The sequence below is a fragment of the Panthera uncia genome, chromosome D2 (genome assembly GCF_023721935.1).
Source record: "Panthera uncia isolate 11264 chromosome D2, Puncia_PCG_1.0, whole genome shotgun sequence".
NCBI lineage: Eukaryota > Metazoa > Chordata > Mammalia > Carnivora > Felidae > Panthera > Panthera uncia.
Window position 1 is genome coordinate 52,574,546 of NC_064818.1, and position 22,347 is coordinate 52,596,892.

Here is a 22,347-nt window from a genome sequence, read left to right on the forward strand (position 1 = left end):
GAAGCTATTCAGAGACTCCTGCCACCCTCCCTTTGAACCCATAGTCTGATCTTTTCTCACATTTCCATCCTAGTACACCTTCCTTCTGGTAGAACCCTTTAGCTACAGAGCCCAAGGCATTAGAGTGTAGCAGAATACTATTCTGCTGCCAGCTCTCACCATGTGACCTCATGTTAGCAAACTCTAAGCATTTTCTCTAGCAGAAATTGAAGAACAAAATTCTTGAACTGGTTCTAGATTCTCTGAAATTGGCTTTTATTTCAATACATATATAATTTATTTGACTTACATTGACTGTGTATAATACAATAGGTATGGTTTAGGCTCTTGGGATAGAAGTAAATATGAGTCCTAGCCTTTAAATTATTCCAGTATAACTGTGGGGGTGGGAGGAGGCAAAGCTTCCTCTGTAATTTTAATGATGTTGAGTGCTGTAGTAGAGTTGTGAACAAAGTATGAAGAGTATATATGAAAGAGTAATTAATTTTGCTCAGGGATGACCTAGGAATTGTGTTCTGAAGTGTAGTAGGTAGACAAGATGGGGAAAGCCATTCTAGAAAGAGGAAATTGAATGAGCAAGCAGGAATGCACAAGACTTGTTAATAGGCTAGTATATCCAGGATATAGGGTAGATTGTGAAAGGTGATTAGCCACAAGATTAGAGAGTTGGGTTTTATCCAAAATAATTTTAAATAAGGTACTGAGACATCAAACTCATATATTAGGAAAGTAATTCTGGAGGCATTATAGAAGCTAAATTAGAAAAGAGTGAGTTGGCAAACAAGGGCTTTAAGATTTATTTTAATAGTCTATGATTCTGGTTCCTAAATACAGTGGATTACCTAGAGAATGTACCAAGAATATAGCCCCATACATTGAGTTCCTAATGTCAGATTTGTGTTTTTCATTTCTTGTGTTTCTGGTTGGTTCCTTTTCAAATCTGCTATATCACTTTTTACAGTTTACAGTTCCCTGCTGAAATTTCAAGCTTGGCCTTTATCTCCTTAAACATAGTAAGTATAGTTGTTTCATAGCCTGTGTCTGATAACTCCAGTGTCTGGAAGTTCTATAGGTCTGTTTGTATTGAAAATCATTTCTGCTAGTTTTTGTCAGATGCTGTTTTATCTCTGTGTGTGCCTAGTTACCTTTGCTTGGGTCCTGGATATAATATTTGAAACACTGTATGTAAAAAACAATTTGAAGGCTAAGGTGGTATCATCCTTGAGAGATTTGAATTTATGTCTCTCAAGTACCTGATGGCACTAGCTATTTAGTTTTTTCATTCATCAAGACGAGGCAGAGTTCTGATGCAGTCTGTTTTGGACATTTTTCTTACTGAGTTGAAAAAGTTTTTTGATTGTTAAACCAACTTATTCCTGGGATAAACTCCCAATTAGCCACAGTTGTTACCCATTTGGTGTATTGCTGGGTTTGGTTTACATATGTATTTCTTAAATTGATAAACTACTTTTTGAATAGTTTTGGATTCATAGCAAAATTGAGCAGAAAGTACAGAGAGTTCCTATATATGTCCGGTCCAGACACGTGCACAACCTCTCCCTCTGTTGACATCCTGTACCACAGTGTGGTACATTTGTTACATTCAGTGACTCTACACTGACCCATCATAATCACCCAAAGTTATAGTTTACATTAGGGTGTACTCTTGGTGTTGTATGTTCTATGGGTTTTGACAGATGTATAATGACATTATAGTAGCATATGGAATATTTTCACTGCCCTAAATCCTCTCTGCTCTGCCTGTTCATCCTAACCAGCACCCCAACCCCTTGGCAACCAATTATCTTTTTATTGTCTCCATAGTTTTCCTTTTCCAGAATGTCGTATGATTGGCATCATTCAGTATGCAGCCTTTTCAGTTTGGCTTCTGTCGCTTAGCAATATGCATTTTAGTTTCCTTCATGTCTTTTCATTGCTCAGTAGCTCATTTCTTTTTAGTGCTGAATAATACTCAGTTGTGTGCATGTGCCATAGTTCATTTATCTATTGTCTGGATGTACCATAGTTTGTTTACTTACTGAAGGACATTTGGGTTGCTCCCAAATTTTGGCAGTAATGAATAAAGCTGCTGTAAAACATCCATGAGCAGGTTTTTTCTTTTTCTTTTTTTTTTTTAACGGGTATAAGTTTTCATTTCATTTGGGTAAATGCCAAGGATTCCTTCCGATTGCTGGATCAATATGGTAAGAGTTATGTTTAGTTTTGTAATAAACAGCCAAACTGTCTTCCAAAGTGGTTATACCATTTTGCATTCCCATCAGCAGTGAGTAAGAGTTCCTGTTGCTCCACATCCTTACCAGCATTTGGTGTTGTCGGTGTTTTGGATTTTGACCATTCTAGTAGGTGTGCGGTGGTATCTTACTGTTATTTTAACTTGCAGTTCTCTAGTAGCATGTGAGATGGAACATCTTTTCTTATGTTTACTTGTTATCTGTATATCTTCTTTAGTGAGGTATCTCTTGAGATCTTTTGCCATTTTTTAATTTGGTTGTTCATTTTATAACAATAAGAACAACTCAATAGACAAATTTTAAGAGTTTTTTGTTTATTTTGGCTAAATATGCTGTTCTTTATCAGAGGTATCTTTTGCAAGTATTTCCTGCCAGTTTGTGGCTTGTCTTCTCATTCTCTTACATCATCTTTTACAGAGCAAAAGTTTTTCATTTTAATAAAGCTTGCTTCTCAATGATTTCTTTCATGGATTGTGCTTTTGGTGTTATAGCAAAAAAAAAATCATTACCATGACTAAAGTCATTTACATTTTCTTCTGCCTTCTAGGGAGTTTTATAACTTTTTGTTTTACATTTATGTCAAGTTACTTTTTGTGAATAGTGTAGGGTCTATGTCGAGATTCATTTCATTTTTTTGCATGTGGATATCCAGTTATTCACTGTTTGTTAAGAAGACTTTGATTGTGTTCCTTTGCTCCTTTATCAAAGATTAGTCGACTATTTTTGTGGGACAATTTCTAGACTGTTTCTTCTGTCTCATTGATCTGTCTCTCTTGTCAATACCACACTATCTTGATTATTGTCGCTTTCTTGTAAGTCTTGAAGGCAGGTAGTATGAGTCTTCCAACTGTATTCTTCTTCATTACTGAGTTTGCGATTCTGGGTCTTTTGCCTCTACATATAAACTTCAGAGTCACTTTGTTAATATCCACAAAATAACTTGCCAGGATTTTCAGTGAGATCGTGTTCAATCTGTAAATTTGGGAAGAATTGACATCTTGGCAATACTGACTCTTCCTAACTATAAACATGGCATATCTCCCCATTTACTTAGTTCTTCTTTGATATCTTTCATCAGAGTTTTGTAATTTTCCCCATGTAAATCTTGTACATATTTTATTAGATTTATACCTAAGTATTTCATTTCCTTGGATACTAATGTGTTTATGTGTTTTAATTTTTAAATTCCATTTTTTTATTGCTAGAACATAGGGAAGCAATTGACTTTCATTGTATCCTACAACCTTGCTATAATCTCTTGTTAGTTAGTTCTAGGCATTGTCTATTCTTTCAGATTTTCTACAATGATGATCTTTTAAAAATTTCATTAGTGGTTTCCCTAGAGTTTGCAATATGATTTTATTTCCTGCTAGTCCAAGTTCATTTTCAAGGAACACATACTATTTCACAAATAGTGCCAAGTACTTTATCATATAATCAAATCCTTCTCCTTCTATCCTTTGTATCCTTGCTGTAATTCATTTCATTTATATATGAGCATATACACTTAAAGATGTATGTGTATATACACACACAAATATACATATTTATAAATACAGATGTAATTGGATATGTCATTATTTTGAACAAGCCGTTATCTGTTAGATCAGTTAAGAATAATAAAAATAATAAATTTTTATAGTATTTTTTAATGTTTATTTTTAAGAGAGAGAGACACACAGAGCACAATCGGGGGAGTGGCAGTGAGAGAGGGAGACACAGAATCCGAAGCAGGCTCCAGGCTCTGAGCTGTCAGCACAGAGCCCAACGTGGGGCTCGAACCCGTCAACCATGAGATTACAACCTGAGCCAAAGTCAAACGCTTAACCGCAACTGAGCCATCCAGACACCCCTAAAAATAATAATTTTTATTTTACCATTATATATTCCTTCCTGATGCTCTTCCTTTCTTTGTATACAAACAAGTTTCTGATCTATATCATTTTCCTCCTCTCTAAAGAGCATCTTTTAACATTTCTTGCAAGACAGAGCTTATTGATAACAAATTCCTTCAATTTTTGTTTGAAAAAGTCTTTATGTCTCTATTTCTTTAATTTCCTTTTGAAAGATCATTTAGCAGAATACAAAATTTAGGTCGTTGCATTTTTTGTTCCAACACTTTAAATATTTCTTTCTTCTTGCATGATTTCTAAGAAGTCGAATGTAATTCTTTCCTTCTTTATAGGGAAAGAGGCTCCTCCCCCCACCCCCCCCAGTGATTCTTTAAAGATTTTTTCTTTATGTTTGGTTTTCTGTTGTTTAAATATGATCTGCCTATGTATAGTTTCTTAGGCATTTATTCTGCTTGGTGATCTGTAGTTTGGTGTTGACATTAATTTGGGGAAATTCCTAGTTATCATTTTTTCAAATATTGCTTCTCCTTTTTTCTCTTCTCTCTTCTTTTGATATTCCCATTATACATATATTATATACCTTTTGTAGTTGTTCTGTAGTCCTTGGATATTCTGTTGAGTTTGTTTTTTCCAGTCTTTGTTTTTTTGTTTTTGTTTTTGTTTTTGGTTTTTTGTCAGTTTTGGAGGTTTCTATTAAGATATCCTCAGGCCCCGGGGCATTTGGGTGGCTCAGTTGGTTGAGCATCCGACTTTGGCTCAGGTCATGATTTCATGGTTTGTGAGTTCAAGCCCTGTATCGGGCTCTGTGCTGACAACTCAGAGCCTGGAGCTTGCTGCTTCAGATAATGTGTCTCCCTCTCTCTCTGTCCCTCCCCTGCTCGTGCTCTGTCTGTCTCTCTCTCAAAAATAAATAAACATAAAAAGCAAAATCCTCAAGCCCAGAGATTCTTTCCTCAGCTGAGTCCCATCTACTTATCAGCCTATTTAAAGCATTCTTCATTTCTGTTGTAGGGCTTTAAAAAATTTTTTTATCTCTAGCATTTCTTTTTCATTCTTTCTTAGAGTTTCCACTTCTCTTACATTGCCCATCTGTACTTGCATGTTGTCTACTTTTTTTCATTAATATCTTTACCATATTAATCATAGTATTTAAAAAGTCTTTGCCTACTGCCTCCAACATTCCTGCTATATCTGACTCTGGTTCTGATGCTGCCTCAGCTTCTTTAAATTGTTTTTTTGCCTTTTATTTTGCCTCATAATTTTTTGTTGCACAGTGGACACAATGTTCTGAGTAAGAGGAACTGTAGTAAATAGACCTTTAGTAATGTAATAGTAATATGGTTTGGGGAGGGAAAGTTCTATACTCTTAAGATTAATTAGTAGTCTTTTGGTGATCTGGTGTTTTTGGGTTGTGAACTTGACCAGTACGTCTTAGTATCTGTCCCTGCTTAGGTGAGAGAGGATGGCCAGAGTGGGCTGGAGTTGGGTGTTTCCTTTCCCTTAGGTAAGTTAGGCTGTGGTAAGATAGTTTCTCCTGAAAACAGACCTTGTTAAGGAAAACAGATGCTCTAGAGTATTTCAGAATAGTTCCTTTCCCCTGCTACTGCTAGAAGCCTGAGGGCATTTTTCTCTGATATTGACAGTGAGGACTTGGTAGAGTTCCTTTAGAGGTAAAACTCACAAAAGTATGTGAGATTGGGTCCTCTTGGAGTTTTAGTTCTTGCCCTGTCCACATTGAGCTTCCAGGAATTTTTCAATGATAGAATTACAGTTCATGTTTTCCAACCCTGGCATTTGTTCCCACAGAGGTTTTTGCTCATGGTTTTCTGTCACGTTTCTGTATATCCACCTATCTGTCTCCATATTTTGGTCACACTTTGCCCTGTGACCTGACTTCTCTGATGGCTCTAAGAAAAATCAATAATTTTTTTAGTTTGCTTGACTTTTTTATTTTTAGAATGGAGTGGCAGCTTCTAAGCCTCTTACATGCTGGACCAGAAACCACAAGTCAATTTGCTAATATTTTGTTACGGATTTTCATTTGAGATACTGGTTTATAATTTTTTTTTTTTTATGTTTATTTTTGAGAGAGAGAGACAGAACTGAAGTGGGGAAGGGGCAGAGAGAGAGAGACCTAGAATTCGAAGCAGGCTCCAGGCTCTGAGCTGTCAGTACAGAGCTGATGTGGGGCTCCAACCCACGAGCTGCAAGATCATGACCTGAGCTGAAGTCAGATGCTTAACCAACTGAGCCCCCCCAGGTGCTCCTGTAATTTTCTTTTAACACCTTTGTTTGAATTTGGTTTTGGGATAATGCTGGCCATCATTGAATGCGTTGAGAATGATTTTCCCCCCTATTATGAAAGAATTTGTGCAGAACTGATGTTATTTCTTCCTTAAATGTTTGATAGAATTTGCCAGTGAAATTATCAAAGGCAAAGTTGCTCAACCTCAGTGCTATCGACATTTTAGGCCTTGTAATTGTTGTGGGGACTTCCCTCTGTAATGTAGGCTATTTACCACCATTCCAGTCTCTACCCACTAGTTGCCAGTAGCCACACTCCACCCCCCCTCCCAAGTCGTGGCAACCAGAAGTGTCTAAATGTTGCCAGTGTTTGCTGGGGGCCAAAGTCGACTCTAGTTGAGAACCACGGACATAAACCAAACATGAAGGTTTGTTGTTGTTGAATAAATTTTTAGATACAAATTTATAGGGGCACCTGGGTGGCTCAGTCAGTTAAGTGGCCCATTCTTGATTTCGGCTCAGGTCATGATCTCATGGTTCATGAGAATGAGCCCCATTTTGGGCAGGCTTCACGCTGCCAGAGCCTACTGGGATTCTCTCTCCCTCTCTCTCTGCCCCACTGCTGCTCATGCACGCATGTGCACTCTCTCTAAATAAATAAACTTAAAAAATATATATGTATATATAAATTTTAATTGATATAGGGCTATGAAGTTTTTCTTTTTGAGTCAGTTTTGGTGCATGTCTTTCAAGAGATTTTTACATTTCATCTGTTGTTGAATTTGTTGGAATAAAATTGTTCATATTCTCTTATCCTATTAATGTTTACTGGATATGTGATATGAATATGAATAGAGATTCTCTCTCTTACATTTCTGATTTTTGTAGTTTGTGTCTTCTCTTTTTTCTTGACTGGTTTTACCAGAAGTTTATCAATTGCATGGATTTTTTTTTTTTTTCTTTTTAGTTTATTTTGAGACAGAGACAGCACAAGCTGGGGAGAGGCAGAGAGAGAGGAAGAGAGAGAATCCCAAGCAGGCTTTGCACTGCCAGCACAGAGCTTAATGTGGGGCTCAAACTCATGAAACTGTGAGATCATGACCTAAGCGGAAACAAAGAGTTGGAAGCTTAACCGACTGAGCCACCACCCAGGCTCTCCAATTGCACTGATTTTTTTAAAAAAATGTATATTTATTTATTTTGAGAGAGAGAGGAAGAGAGAGAGAATGAATGAGGGAGGACAGAGATATTTAAAATAAAGTTATTTACTTTAAAAAATCAGCAATGAGGCACCTGGGTGGCTCAGTTGAGTGTCTGACTCTTGATTTTGGCTCATATCATGATCTCAGGGTCGTGGGGTCCAGCCCCTCATTGGGCTGCACATTGGGCTGCACGCTGAGCCTTAGAATCTGCTTCAGATTCCCTCTCTCTCCCTCTGCCCCCTCCCCAGCTCCCCGCTCATACATGCTCTAAAATAAAATAAAATAAATACCTTTAGTTTCATAGATTTTTACCTCTTCTTTCTGTTTTTTATTTCATTTATTTCTGTTGTTCATTGTTTACTTCTTTGCTCTTGCTTTAGAGTTCTTTTTCTCTAGTTTTTTAAGATGCATCATTGATTTTAGGGCTTTCATCCTTTTGATGTAAGTGTATGAAGCTATAAATTTTTTTTTTTTTAATTTTTTTAACCTTTATTTATTTTTGAGACAGAGAGAGACAGAGCATGAACGGGGGAGGGTCAGAGAGAGGGAGACACAGAATCTGAAACAGGCTCCAGGCTCTGAGCTGTCAGGACAGAGCCTGACGTGGGGCTCGAACTCGCGGACTGCGAGATCACGACCTGAGCAGAAGTCGGACGCTTAACCGACTGAGCCACCCAGGCGCCCCGAAGCTATAAATTTTATTCTAACCTTGCTTTAACTGTGTTCCACAGGTTTCATTATTTTCATTTTTCATTCCATTTAAAATGTTTTCTCTTTCTGTTATTTATTTTACTAATGATTATTTAGAAGTGTTTTTTTTAATTGTCAGGTTTTTCAGAATTTGCCAGAAAAGTTTCTATAAATGATTTTTAATTTAATTCCATTATGGTCATAAAATATACATTATGCAGTTACAGTCCTTTTCAATTTGAGACTTGTTTTGTTTTTTTTTTTACTTTTTTCCCCCAATGTTTATTTTTGAGAGACAGAGTATGAGTGGGGGAGGGGCAGAGAAGGAGACACAGAATCCGAAGCAGACTCCAGGCTCTGAGCTGTCAGCACAGAGCCCGATGTGGCGCTTGAAACCGCAAACCATGAGATCATGACCTGAGCCGAAGTCAGATGCTCAACCCAACTGAGCCACCCAGGCACACTGAGACTTGTTTTATGCCCAGGACATAGCTTGTCTTAGTGAATATTCCTTGTGCACTTGAGAAGATTGTGTATTCTGAAGACGCTGCGGGAGCATTCTATAAATGTCAGTTAGGTCATGTTGGAAGATAGTGTTGTTTGAGGGGCGCCTGGGTGGCTCAGTCGGTTAAGCACCCGACTTCAGCTCAGGTCATGATTTCGCGGTCTGTGAGTTCGAGCCCCGCGTCGGGCTCTGTGCCCAACAGCTCAGAGCCTGGAGCCTGCTTCAGATTCTGTCTCCCTCTCTCTCTGACCCTCCGCTGTTCATGCTGTGTAGCTCTCTGTCTCAAAAATAAACAAACATTAAAAAAAAAAAAAAAAAGATAGTGTTGTTTGAGTCCTGTATAATTTTGCTGATTTTGTTTGTTCTATGAATTACTGAGACAGTAGTAATAAAATCTCCACCATAATCTACTTCTCCGTTTCTCCTTTTGCTCCATGTGTTTTGAAGCTTTGTTTTTGTCTTCTTGCTGAATCAACCTATTAAATTTTTGTCTGACTTTGGCCACTGCAGCTTGCTTTCAGTTAGTGTTTGCATGATATTTGTTTTTCTATCCTTTTTCTTTTTATTGATCTTTATATTTAAAGTGGGTTTCTTATATAACATATATTTAAATCTTTTGTATACTGTTTGGTAAGTTTTGCTTTTTATAAATGAATGTCATTTAATGTCGTTATCGATGTGACTCTTTTTTGAATTTACCATTTTGCTATTTCTTTTCAAATCGTTCCATCTGGTCTTTGTTTCTTTTTTTCTTTTTTCCTGCCTTCTTTTGGATTAAGTGAGTATTTTTAGTACTCCATTTTCTTTCCATTAGTTTATTACATATACTTTTGTTTTAGATTTTCAGTGGTTGACTTGACAGTTCTCAAATGTTTTAATTTCACAACTCCTTTGGATTTGTAGTTATTAGTAAGACCTCAAAGACTTTTTGCTTCAGGTGATTATCAGTTCTTATGCCCAAAATTAAAACTGAAATGAAGTATTTATTCATTTAAAATAATGATAATAAAGTCATTACATGGTAGTGTAAGTAACATGTTAACTCTGTTTTACAAGTATGTTAAAACTAGTGGGAAGAGTGACATTATTTTACATTTTTTTCATATCTCTTCGAAGTCTGGTTTAATAAAGAAGGCTGGCTGCTTTCAATTTCTTGCTATATGTTATTTTAGATTACATGTGTGAAGAAATCTGGCTTCAAACAGATAATGAGACAGTGTTAAAAAACAAAATTCAGCCGATCTAATTGGCTTTATTTAAGTGATTTATGAATTGAATAGCATCCCATTCAGCAAGTAGAGGGGAACTCTGAGGAGTTGTATAAAAATGGAGGGTTTTTATAGGAAAGAGAGTAGTGGGTCAAGATGTTATTAGCAAAAGAAAAGAAAGGATTGTTTTAGGCCTGGTTGCCTTTCTTTAGGGAAGAAAGACCCTTAAGGGGTCTTATCATGCAGATTACTTCATCTTCCTTTAGGGGAATGGTGAGGGCCCATGTGACAGATTACCTCTTTGGTGCTGAGCAGAAAATTCCTGACCAATTATACTAAGTTTCTGGGGCAGGTGGAAACGGTAGTCAGGTTAGGTCAAGTCATTGAGTGGCCTAAGTGACTCCATTTTGGGCCTGTGGTTTTCTTTTTAACAACTGTAAAGGGAGGAGCATTTTAATAGCCTTTTCAGATAATTGTGGATATTCTTTGGTACATTCAGACTCATCAAGTGGTAGTTTCTTAAAGGTAAGTTATATTGTGGAACCTGAAACTTTATAACTCTGTTACATTAAAATCCATTGGTCTCTCTTGCACTTTGGATGTTTTTCTCTGTATGTGGTTTCATAATATCACACATTGATCATTTGGAAGATACTGGTTTACTATATTGCAGATCATTTCAATGTTGTAACATTTTCTTATACAGTTTTTAACAATTACAGTAATATCACCACCGATTTCATCTGAAAATTTTATTGGAAACTGTCAAACAGATGGTGGCATTTACAGGTTTTGCAGAATTTTAGTTTGACTTGAAAGGTTGACTTATATTGTTGGCAATAATTACTTTCAGTTGCTTTCCTTGAAATCACTAGATCACTTTATCCTTTTTTGTTTGTTTTAATAAACTTTATGTCGGAATTGCTTTAGATTTATAGAAGGTTGAGAAGAAAGTACAGAGAATTCCTATATAGTCATTAATTTTTCATTAATGCTAATATTACTTGCATTATTCTGGACTTTTGTCAAAACTAAGAAACTAACATTGGTATACTGCTGTTAACTGAACTCCAGACTTCATTTGGATTTCACCAGTTTTTCTACTTATGTCCTTTTACTGTTTCAGGATCCAATTCAGAATACTACATTGTATTTTGTTATAACGTTTCTATGTCTTTTTGCCCTTTGACAGTTTCTCAATCTTTCCTTGTTTTTATGCCCTTGACGCTTTTGAGAGGTCAGATATTTTCATGTATGTTGCTAAAAGAAAAACTCCACTATTTTTTCTCTACCCTCAGTATTTCTGACACCAACTGTGTAGAATTTTTCCCCTATTCTGACCAATTTTTTGATGCCGGCTGGGTGTCTTACAATTCAGTTCAATTCTGACACTATTTACCTGGAGTGAGGGTCAGATTCCACAGGTTAAGAGCTCAGCCCTACAAGACAGCCTCTCACTTTTTTTTTTTATTAAAAATTTTTTAATGTTTTCATTTATTTTAGAGAGAGAGAGAGAGACAGAGTGTGAGTGGGAGAGGGGCAGAGAGAGACAGACACAGAATCTGAAGCAGGCTCCAGGCTCTGAGCTGTCAGCATAGAGCCCGACGCAGGGCTTGAACTCACAAGTGGTGAGATCATAACCTGAGCTGAAGTTGGATGCTCAACTGACTGAGCCACCCAGGTGCCCCTTTTTAAAATTTTTTTTAATGTTTATTTTTGAGAGAGAGACAGACAGCCGGAGTTGGGGGAGGGGGGGGGAGGGGGAACGGGACAGAGAGGGAAATACAGAATCCGAAGCAGGCTCCAGGCTCTGAGCTGACAGCACAGAGCCTGACATGTTACAGAAACTGGTCTGGATCACCAAGCAGAAGAAGCAAGAGACACTAGGAGATCTTGGAAGGCAGGAGATTTATTTTATACTGGTGGGCTCAGAGGAGATTACTCTCCAGAGGTCTGAGCCTCGAGCATAAGCAGAGGGGACAATATACGGTCTGTTCTAGCCTGGCAAGCAGGGTGGGAAGAAAAACCCAGTAGTAAGAAAAACCCGGAAGGGGAGTCTTCAGGCAGGGACTGGAATTCCCCTATCAGTCTTGTCAGCCATCTTATAACAGATTTTTCTCTATCAGTGTGGGGCTGAAACTCACGAACTTTGAGATCATGACCTGAGTCGAAGTCAGATGCTTAATTGACCGAGCCACCCAGGCGCCCCAACTGCCTCCCAGTTCTGAAGCCAATTGCAAGTTCAGGCTTCTAGTACTTCTGACCAAAGAACTATAAATTGCAGACTCCCAGGATTCCTTCCTTGGGTTTGATAATTTGCTAGAATGACTCACAGAACTCAGGAAAACAGATTACTTACTAAGATTGCCAGTTTATTATAAAAGGATACAACTCATGAATAATCATATGAAAGAGATACATAGAGCAAGGTATATGGAAGGGGCATGGAGCATCCATGACCTCTCCAGGTGCATCACTTCCTACATGCCTGTATGTTCACTAACACAGAAACACTCTGAGCCGTTTGTTAGAGTTTTGGGGGGAGTCTTCATTGTGTAGGCATAATGGAGTGAATCATTGGTCATTAGTGATTGACTCAACCTCCAGCACCTCTCCCCTCTCCAGAGATGGGGGGTTGGGGGGGGCGGTGGGGAGGGGGCTGAAAGTTCTAACCCTGTCAGTACTTGGTCTCCCTGACAACCAGCTCTGATCCTGAGGATATCCAGGAGACTTCAGTTATCACCTCATTAGCATACTAAAAGCCACTTTTTTAGGAGATTGCAAGGGCTTTAGGAGCTGTGTGCCAGGAAACAGACCAAATATATGTGTTTATTATGTCACGTCTACAGTTTGGGTTTGTTTGATGATTTCCCCATGACTTGACTGGGGTTATGTTTTTTGTTTGTTTGTTTGTTTGTTTTGGAGGAATACCATGGAGATGAAGTGCCTACTTTATACAGATTTGAGGAAATGTCTACCAGATACTCAATTCTGAATAACTATACTTGCTATCAGTTTTTCTTTTAATTAAAAATAGTGCCCATAATAAAAGAGGTTTGTCCAGTTTGTCACTCAAATAACTGGACAAATGCTTTTTCTCTAGACAACCATTGTACTTCGTGTGCAGCAGAAGTTCCTTATGTATATGTCTCCTTTTATCACATAGAATATTAAAGAGATGTTAATTATATTAAACCTTGACCTATAATAAGTGATATTTACTGTTTAATCATAGACATTCTTAAACTGGCCAGACCTACTCTATTCCCCTTTAGTTTTTTAACTTTGAGTGCATGCCGCAGAGAATACAGTGATTAGTAGTACAGTTTCGTGCCATTGCCTTGATTTGTGCTAGTTATATTTAACATTGCTTTAGCACCATTAGAGCTCATGTTAGTACATTGACAAACTATTAAGAATACAGATTTGACTTTACAGACTCCGTGGAAGCATCTCTGGGACATTGTTGAGAACTGATGAAGTTGGGTTTGTGATACTTTATCACAATCTACCCTCAATTTGAATACAATGTAATAACAGTATATTGCCATTCTTTCCCTTCTGATTTTTCTGCTGTAAACCCCTTAATAAATTGATAATATTTTTGCTCTAAGTAGTCATATATCCTTTAACATTTTTAAATTCTTCATGTCTTCCAAAATGTCTTATATTTTTCCATATTTACTATTTTGGTGCTTTTCATTTCTTTGTGTAAACTCATCTTTTCATATGATATATTCTTTCCCCCTTTTTTAAAAAAATGTTAGGGACGCCTGGGTGGCTCAGTCAGTTAGGCATCCAGCTTCAACTCAGGTCATGATCTCACGGTTCGTGAGTTTGAGCCACATGTCGGCCTCTGTGCTGACAGCTCAGAGCCTGGAGCCTGCTTTGGATTCTGTGTCTCCCTCTCTCTCTGCCCCTTCCCTGCTCAAGCTTTGTCTCTCTTTCCTTCAAAATTAAATAAACATTAAAAAAATTTTTTAAATGTTTGTTTATTTTGAGAGAGAGCAAGAGAGCATGAGCAGGGGAGGGGCAGAGAGAGAGGGAGAGAGAGAACCCCAAGCAGGCTCCTGCATTGTCAGCGTGGAGCCCAACTTGGGGCTTGATTCCATAATCGTGAGATCATGACCTAAGGCAAAACCAAGAGTTGGATGTTTAACCCACTAAGTCACCACCCAGGCACCCCTGAAAAATGCCCTTTAAAATATCTTCTAGTTCAGGTCTACTGATCTCAGATTCTGGGGTTTTGTTTGTTTGAAAAAAATGTTAATATGCGTGCGCGCGCGCGCTCTCTCTCTCTCTCTCTCTCTCTCTCTTTTTTTTTTTTTTTTTTTTTAAGGAAACTCTGCCCAGTGTGGGGCTTGAACTCAGGACACCAAGAATAAGAGTCACATGCTCTACCAGCTGAGCCTGCTGGGCTCCCTATGCTACACTTTCATTTTTGAAAGATCTTTTCTCTTGGTATAGAATTCTAAGTCAGCACGGTTCACCGCCCCCCCCCCCCCGTTGTTTTATTATTTTTTTTCTTTCAGCATTTAAAGATTTGTCCATTCTCTTCTGACTTGCATAGCTTCAGATGGGTGTGAATATTTAGGTCTCTCCTAAATGGCCTGTGTATTCAGTGATGACTTCACATTTTGGTTGGTGGGAATATGAATACTTCTCATCCCTGAATGAGCTCTGGGGGACTGTTTTGCTTACTGTTCCCAAGTAATTGTTCTTTCCCCAATAGTTGTTTTTTTCCCAGACTTGTGTTTGGCCTTACCATATGTACAGGTTAGTATTCAGGTGAAGACTCAACAGGACTCCTATACAGATTCCGAGTTCTTTCTCAGTGGAGTGTTTTCTTTTCTGCTACTCTGGCACACAAACTTCGGCCTCCTTCAGCTGTTCTAAACTAACAGCCAGTTTTTGTTTGAATTTTCCCTTTCTGTACTGATGTCCAGAATAGCCTTCATGCACAATGGGGTGATCATTAAGCTTGCCTTGTTTCCCCTTTGTCAGGGATTGTCACAAAGGTTGTTTTCACCAAGAAAGTTGGTATGAATTACCTAGTCCACCAAAGGGGAATCTACCTATGTTTCTGAAGAATTGGCCAACGTGTGTTGGTATGTGTGTATAATTTTTAGGAATATAGATGTAAGTAAAATGCTTATTTAAATTTCTAATTACATATTCAAATCACATAGTATATAAAATAGTGTATTAAGAAATAGTGCTTTGGGGTTACCTGGTGGCTCAGTTGGTTAAGCATGTGACTTTGGTTTCGGCTCAGGTCATGAGCTCCTGGTTTGTGAGACTGAGCCCAGCATTCTTTATTGTCACCACGGATTTGCTCTCTCCTCTCTCTCTCTGCTCCTCCTGCACGCACATGCTCTCTTTCTCTCAAACTTAAAAGAAAGAAATAGTGCTTTTTTATTCAAAACTGTTGTATACATCTTTGACATCAATATGTTCAGCATCACTGTGACCAGTTTTGAAGTCTCTAACCCCAGAGCACATTACTTTCACTCTTGTTCAAGGTATAGAAGATACAGTGCTTTTTGATTCTATGTATTATCATCTTATGAGAAATTTTGTCTCAAGTCTTAAATTTCCAAATGCATTACATTTTTTCTTTTATTTGTTCCATAGCTATAAAATTATCATCTCTGCAACAAAGTCTCTTAGTATGTTGCTTTTTAAGGTTATGTTTAAAGGCTCTTTACGGTAGTTTGCAGTTGGATGGTTATACCTCCAGAAATCCTTACTTTACATTCAGTTTCTTCTACTCCAGTTAAGCAAACAACAAAACTCGCTGATCAACAGGTGACCTTCCAGATTAGCATTGATTGAGGTAACTTCAGGATAATGTGTCTTCTCCAAATTGTACTTTGCTGTTCAAAATTAATAGAAAGCACCTATAATATGAGAGATGTTTATTAGCAAATATGCTACCTGTTTTCTGAGAGATTATTTTGTGGAAAAACATCTTTTCTCTTTATGTGTATAGAGTATCTCCATACCTTGGAATTGTAAGACAGTTTTTCTACTTTACATTCATGGAAATAGCAACAATTAAGTACCATCTTTTGATCAGGCTTAGAATTTATTGCTTGTCTGATGCAAATTTTTTGTAGTAGCAGAATAAATTATTCTACAGATATTTGCCTGCCTGCCCTCAGCATTAGTTCACCTACTGTTCTAGTTACTGCAGTTAAACATATTGCATAGGACAGATTTTTTTGAGTGAAAAACAAAGAACAAATTAAATGATAAAAATAATAAATAGGCTTCATTACAACATCCCATAGAAATACATTGCATATATTAAATATTTCTTTTCTCATATTTGGCAACTACTCATAAAATAGGTCAGTTAAAACTGATTTTTTTTTGACAGAAAATGAGGCAGAGTCTTAACAGTATTTTCAGACAGTGGATGTACTGTAGATAGCATTATTTACATGATTTCCTTGGACTATGATATTTCCAGTTGCTCTTTAATATTGTAAAATTCCTTTATAGCCTCTAAAATTACCAGTGCTTAGCTCATTATTAAACTTTTGTTGAAGAAACATATGGGGAATTTTTACGACATGATACACGTGGAATTAAAGTGAATTCCATCCATGATATATTGTTTCAACTACTTTTCCATCATGTGAGCACTGTGACTGCCTACTGCCCTCGACTCAAGAGTTACTTGAGAGTCATGTGATCTGCCTCAGCTACAGGCTCTGATGGACTCATTGATGAGGTTTATTTCTCAGGTCACTGATGCTTGTGGAGTGAGATATTTACTGAGAACTTCCAGGAAGTTCTCTTTTCTGAGAGTTACTAGAAGAGCAGCTGAGGGATCTTTGAAAGTTACATCATAAGGATGTGACAACTGGCATTGCTGCATTCATTTCTGTGAGCAGCAAGCCAGCCTCTCGATGAAGCCCACACTCAGAGGACATGGCTGAGAGACTGGCAGAACCTCTTGGTCAAAGACCAAAGTTAGCTAAGTGTGTGGAATATTCAGTGCTGTGATCTGATAAATTTGCCTACGTCTGTTTGAGTTGGGTTTTTGTTATATGTGATTGAAAAAAAAAACCTAACTAAAGGATATCATCATGTGATCAATTTTGAAAGTACTGATGCTTATTAATATTTTACTATTTCTAATATAATTTGTAACTGTAATCACATTAGAGTAGCATTTTTAGTTCAACTCAAATTAATATTTGAGTCATTCGGGTCTATAAATCTATGCTGTTTTAATTTAGGGCCGGATTGATACTGTGTTTCTAAGGTTTTTTTGTTCATAACCCTCTAGAATCAAAGCATTTTTATGCTAAGGATGTCTGATGGGAAATGCAAGACCTACAACTTCTTTCTTGTGAAAAATTCTTGAATGACAATTGTGTATAAAGCTCATTTGTAAGGTAGATACATAGATGATATTTAGGTACCTCTTTTTGTGTCACCTTTTATATTAAATGTGTACTTATTCGGTTAATTTTTAATGGCTTTAGGGGTACCTGACTGCCTCAGTCAGTAGAGCATGCAGCTCTTGGGCTTGGGGTTCTGAGTTCAGGCCCCACATTGGCCATAGAGCCTACTTTAAAAAAAATAAGAAAGAAGGTAGGCTTTACCTAGACTTTCAGTGGCTCTCCATTTTGCTTATGAATTCCAAATATTTATATGAATGGAAAATTCCATAATTTAGCCTACATGTTTCCAGCCTTATTTCTCATCCTTTTCCATATTCAGTGAAATTAATGTGTTTCCCTGATCTATGCCTTTGCTTCCCCACCCCTTCCCTCTGACTTGTTCTTCCCAGTCCTTTCTGCCTGTGGAATTAATACCCATCATTTTTGCCCCAGTTCTGATCCTACCTCTTCAGTAAAATCTTTGTCCATTATCGACCATGACTGTAAATGATCTTTCTTACAAAATACTTTATTTCTTCTTGTAAGAAAATTCAGATAATACTGAATATGTTAAAGTAAAACAAATCTCCTTCATTCCTAGTCCCGTCCTCCATAGGAGAACCTCCTCATAGTTCAGATCCCTTGATGTTTTTTTAATGTATATTTAAGCATATGTGACATAGTTATCACTTCTTTTTAAAAAATGTTTTAAATTTATTTTTGAGAGAGAGAGAGAAAGAGAGAGCTGGGGAGGGGCATAGATGTGGGGGACAGGAGATTCAAAGCGGGCTCTTCACTGACAGCAGCGAGCCCAGTGTGGGACTGGAACCCACGAACCGTGAGATCATGACCTGAGCTGAAGTCGGATGTTCAACCGACTCAGCCACCCAGGCACCCCAATTATCACTTCTTTTGACTACCATATTGGAGAGCACAATTCTAGAGGCTTAATAATATTAAACTTTGATTTTTCTTTTGACAAGAATATTTCATATTGCATCATAACAGGAGACACCAACTGGTGTCTTCTTGTGATGTTTAGTTGAATCAGTGATATAGTGTCAGCTTGATCTATCCACTTTTAAAATCCCCATTATTCTCTCACTGAATGATTTTATCTAATTCTTTTAAATTGTTAGAGACAGCAACTTGACTGTTAATGTAGTAAGGTAATAGATTGTTAGAAAGCCAGGCTCTGGAGCTACGCAGTCTGCCATTTATGACCTTAAGCAAGTCTGTGTGTCTTTGTGCCTTAGTTTCCTCTGTTGTGAGTTAAGTGCTTCACAGGTTTATTTCAAGGATCAAATGTGTTAAATGTTTAAAGCATTTATTTGGGAAATACTTCATTGGATGATATTCATTGTATTCTGTCTGGCAATGAGACCAGGTCACATTGTAGGAAAACAGAGTGCCATTTAAATGATTAAAGAAACCTCATGTATGTCTAGCATCTATGATTTTTAATAAGAAAAACATTAGCAATAAGGGGAATTTGTTATATTTGAGTTTGTAATAAAGAAAAGAAACATTGATCATGGAGCGCCTGGGTGGCTCAGTCTGCTAAGCATCTGACTCTTGATTTCAGGTCATGTCATGATCTCACGGTTTGTGTGTGAGTTCCAGCCCTGAGTTGGACTCTGCGCTGGTAGCCCGGAGACCACTTTGGATTCTTTCTCTCTCTGCCTGTCTCTCTGCCCCTCCCCTGCTGGTGCGCGCACGCTCTCTCTCTCAAAAAAAAAATCAACATTAGAAAAGATTTTTAAAGAAACATTTAAAATAAAAAAATATTGATCATAATTACATATATATCCTAGATGTTAGGAAAGAAAATTTATGAAAAAGAAAAATGACGTTTTGACTCTCTGAAAGCTGTATAGTTCTTTGGGATGGGAGTTAATAAAAAGGGCATACAGAGTGTTAAATAACTTGAGAAAGAAGTCTCTAAAAATCCAGCATAATTATCCGAAGGAGCTCTCAGATTAACAGAGCATAGATTTATTAGATGGAAGGGGAGATGCAGAACTAAAGAATTATAAAATAATAATATAAACCTTTATAAACACTGGCAGTAACCGTAAAGTAAACTGGAGTTTATAGAAAATGATTAAGACAGCATGAATTTTTTAAAAATATCTCAAATTAGAAGATTAAGCTTCAATAAGACCATCACATTTTTAAGAAAGGTAGAACCATCAGTTTATTATTTTACAACTGTTTGATTTGGTAGGGGAAAATAGAAGTTGGAAAAGATAATACAAAAAGAATTGTAGGCCATGGTAGGAAAACAGGCAGTAAGTGAAACACTTGATCACTTTAAGTGCATTTCATTTTCGTCATTTAAATTAATGTTTTCTCTAGCTGCCAGTAAAGACTTGCAGATCTACTCATGAAATTGTGTGTTATCTTTGAGAATTTCATTAAAATTGTATTTGTTATCTGGAGATGATCAAATCTAGATCGATTTGTTTTTATTTACTTATATTTTTAGAAAGGAGAAAATGTGGATTCTGGAAATTATAATCCTGTAAGCTTGTTATTGTTCTTTGTTAAATTTCTAGAAATAATTTCAGTATAAATCTGTGAACATTTATGAAAAAGTGCTCAACTGTAGAAATATAAAGGTGTCCACCAAGAACATGTCAAATTAATTTCAGTTGTTTTTTGAATGGTAGGATCATCAGTTCAGATGAATTAGAAAAATACCATAATTGGGGCGCCTGGGTGGCGCAGTCGGTTAAGCGTCCGACTTCAGCCAGGTCACGATCTCGCGGTCCGTGAGTTCGAGCCCCGCGTCGGGCTCTGGGCTTATGGCTCGGAGCCTGGAGCCTGTTTCCGATTCTGTGTCTCCCTCTCTCTCTGCCCCTCCCCCATTCATGCTCTGTCTCTCTCTGTCCCAAAAATAAATAAAAAAGCGTTGAAAAAAAATTTAAAAAAAAAAAAAAAAAGAAAAATACCATAATAATAGTGTCTTAATTTTAATTATGTATTTGACAATCTTTTGCCATATTTTTAGATAATATATGATGGTAAATTGCTGTTTAAATTTAGAGTAATAGGTAGATTTATAGTATTTAGATTCAAAGTAGGTCGAAATTGAAAACCAGTATTTGGTTACAGGTTCAGTGTTACTTTTGAGAGAGATCTTCAAAGCATTACAATAGGATTATCTATATCTTGTGTCAACATTTCCATTATTGAGCTGGCTGAAGGTTTAGAAAGTAGGTTTATCTGATTGTAGATTATTCCAAAGCTGGACTTGGGTAGCTGATACCATAGAAGGCATCCTAAAGCCTTCCCTCATTAACATAGTGCATTTGTATCTTCCCTGTCTCTTAACATACTTTGATACTTTATATGTAATATAAACTCATGATTTAGTTTGCTTCAGGGAAAAAAGTGACTTTTTTTTTTGTCTGCCTGATATTTTTACCAAATTAATGTATGAATTCAATATATTTTTTACAATAGTATAACATTCTTAATGATACAGATTTAATACAAACTGAAAATTGGAAAAGACTCTGCATAAAGTATATTTTAATCTCTTCTAGGAGTATGAAGCACGAACAGGGAGGACCTGTAAACCACCACCTCAGTCTTCAAGACGTAAGAATTTTGAATTTGAACCACTTTCTACCACCGCCCTGATTCTTGAGGATCGACCATCGTAAGTATTATGGTGGTCATCAGGCACACTGTTTATATTTTAAACTTCAATTTAATTTTGCTTACTATTTCACACAAAATGTAAGAATTGAATACAGAAATGGCTTTAAGAAGATTTTAAAAATCTCAGTCATGTATCCTAAAACTAATAAGGAAGAATATATTATTGATGTGCAAACTTTATACATATTTTCTAGAAGTATCTATAAGCCAATGAATGAAACATAAATCTTAGATGGCTTTTTATATCTATTCTTACTTCAACCCTCCTGCCTTATCTTAACAAGATAAGGCATTTATTTTTCCTTTCTTGCCATTTAATAGGTACTTAAGATGTATTGGTCTTTGCCTTTTGGACAAATTTTGAAATTTGGGAGCTTGAAATAATAACTACTGATTTGTCAACTAGTTAGTTTACTATCATTAAGAATATATTCTTGAAGCGCCTGGGTGGCTCACTTGGTTAAACGTCCGACTCTTGATTTCAGCTCAGGTCATGATCTTGCGGTTCATGGGATCGAGCCTCTCATCAAGCTTTGTGCTGACAGCGTGGAGCCTGCTTGGGATTCTCTCTGTCCCCCCTCAACCCCTCCTCTGTGCACACGTGCACCTTCTCTCGCTCTCAAAATAAAGAAAAGCTTTAAAAAGAAGAATATGTTATTTTTTATTATTTTGTTTTTGAGAAAGAGACAGCTCAAGTGGGTAAGGGGCAGAGAGAGGGGGACAGAAGATCCAAAGTGGGCTCTGCACTGATAGGAGCAGGCTCCATGCGGGGCTCAAATGCACGAGCAATGAGATCATGACCTGAGCTGAACTCATATGCTCAACCGACTGAGCCACCCAGGTGCCCCAAAGAATAGAAATACCCAACAAAACCAATTTAAATTCTTCCCTTCCCTTTTTCTGCCCTTCCCATCTCAGCCTTCCACAAAGCTGCTGTTCTTTAAAACACTGTCTCTGATTTGTTATCATACAAAACACACCTTCCCTAAAGCAAGACCCCTTGGTTCTTAACTTCTTCCCCCTTCTTGGGCTCTCTGGAGCTACTCTTTTTCTTCTAGACTTCTCTTTCCTTCCAGTGTAAAAAATTCCTAACCTGTCTTGTCATTTTCCTGATCTGCACCTTTTTCCACCCATTATCATGGGGAGCATAATAAAAGAATCTGGGGCCAAACAGGCAGAGGTTGAATTGAATATTTTTTAGACGTTCTGAGAGAAGAAAGGTTGGATGTAAGTACATTATTTTTTTTTTATTCTTGTTACATTCCTTCATATTAAAGAAAGTGTGATCATGACACTCCTTTTTAAGGATTTGCTGAATATGTTCATA

The 22,347-nt window shown here is 37.2% G+C and overlaps 1 protein-coding gene across 5 annotated transcripts in view; it reads left to right on the forward strand.

Annotated features, from left to right (window-relative positions):
- The window catches only part of TBC1D12 (TBC1 domain family member 12), a 98,222-nt gene that overhangs the window by 38,597 nt on the left and 37,278 nt on the right, over window positions 1-22,347 (forward strand). For 4 of the 5 annotated variants that reach the window (XM_049646422.1, XM_049646423.1, XM_049646425.1 and 1 more), the window contains one exon: window positions 20,903-21,018. In XM_049646422.1, coding sequence (XP_049502379.1) covers window positions 20,903-21,018 — 116 coding nt within the window. Of the gene's footprint in view, window positions 1-966; window positions 1,014-20,902; window positions 21,019-22,347 lie in introns of those variants that run through there. The other variant, XM_049646426.1, reaches the window with a different exon arrangement.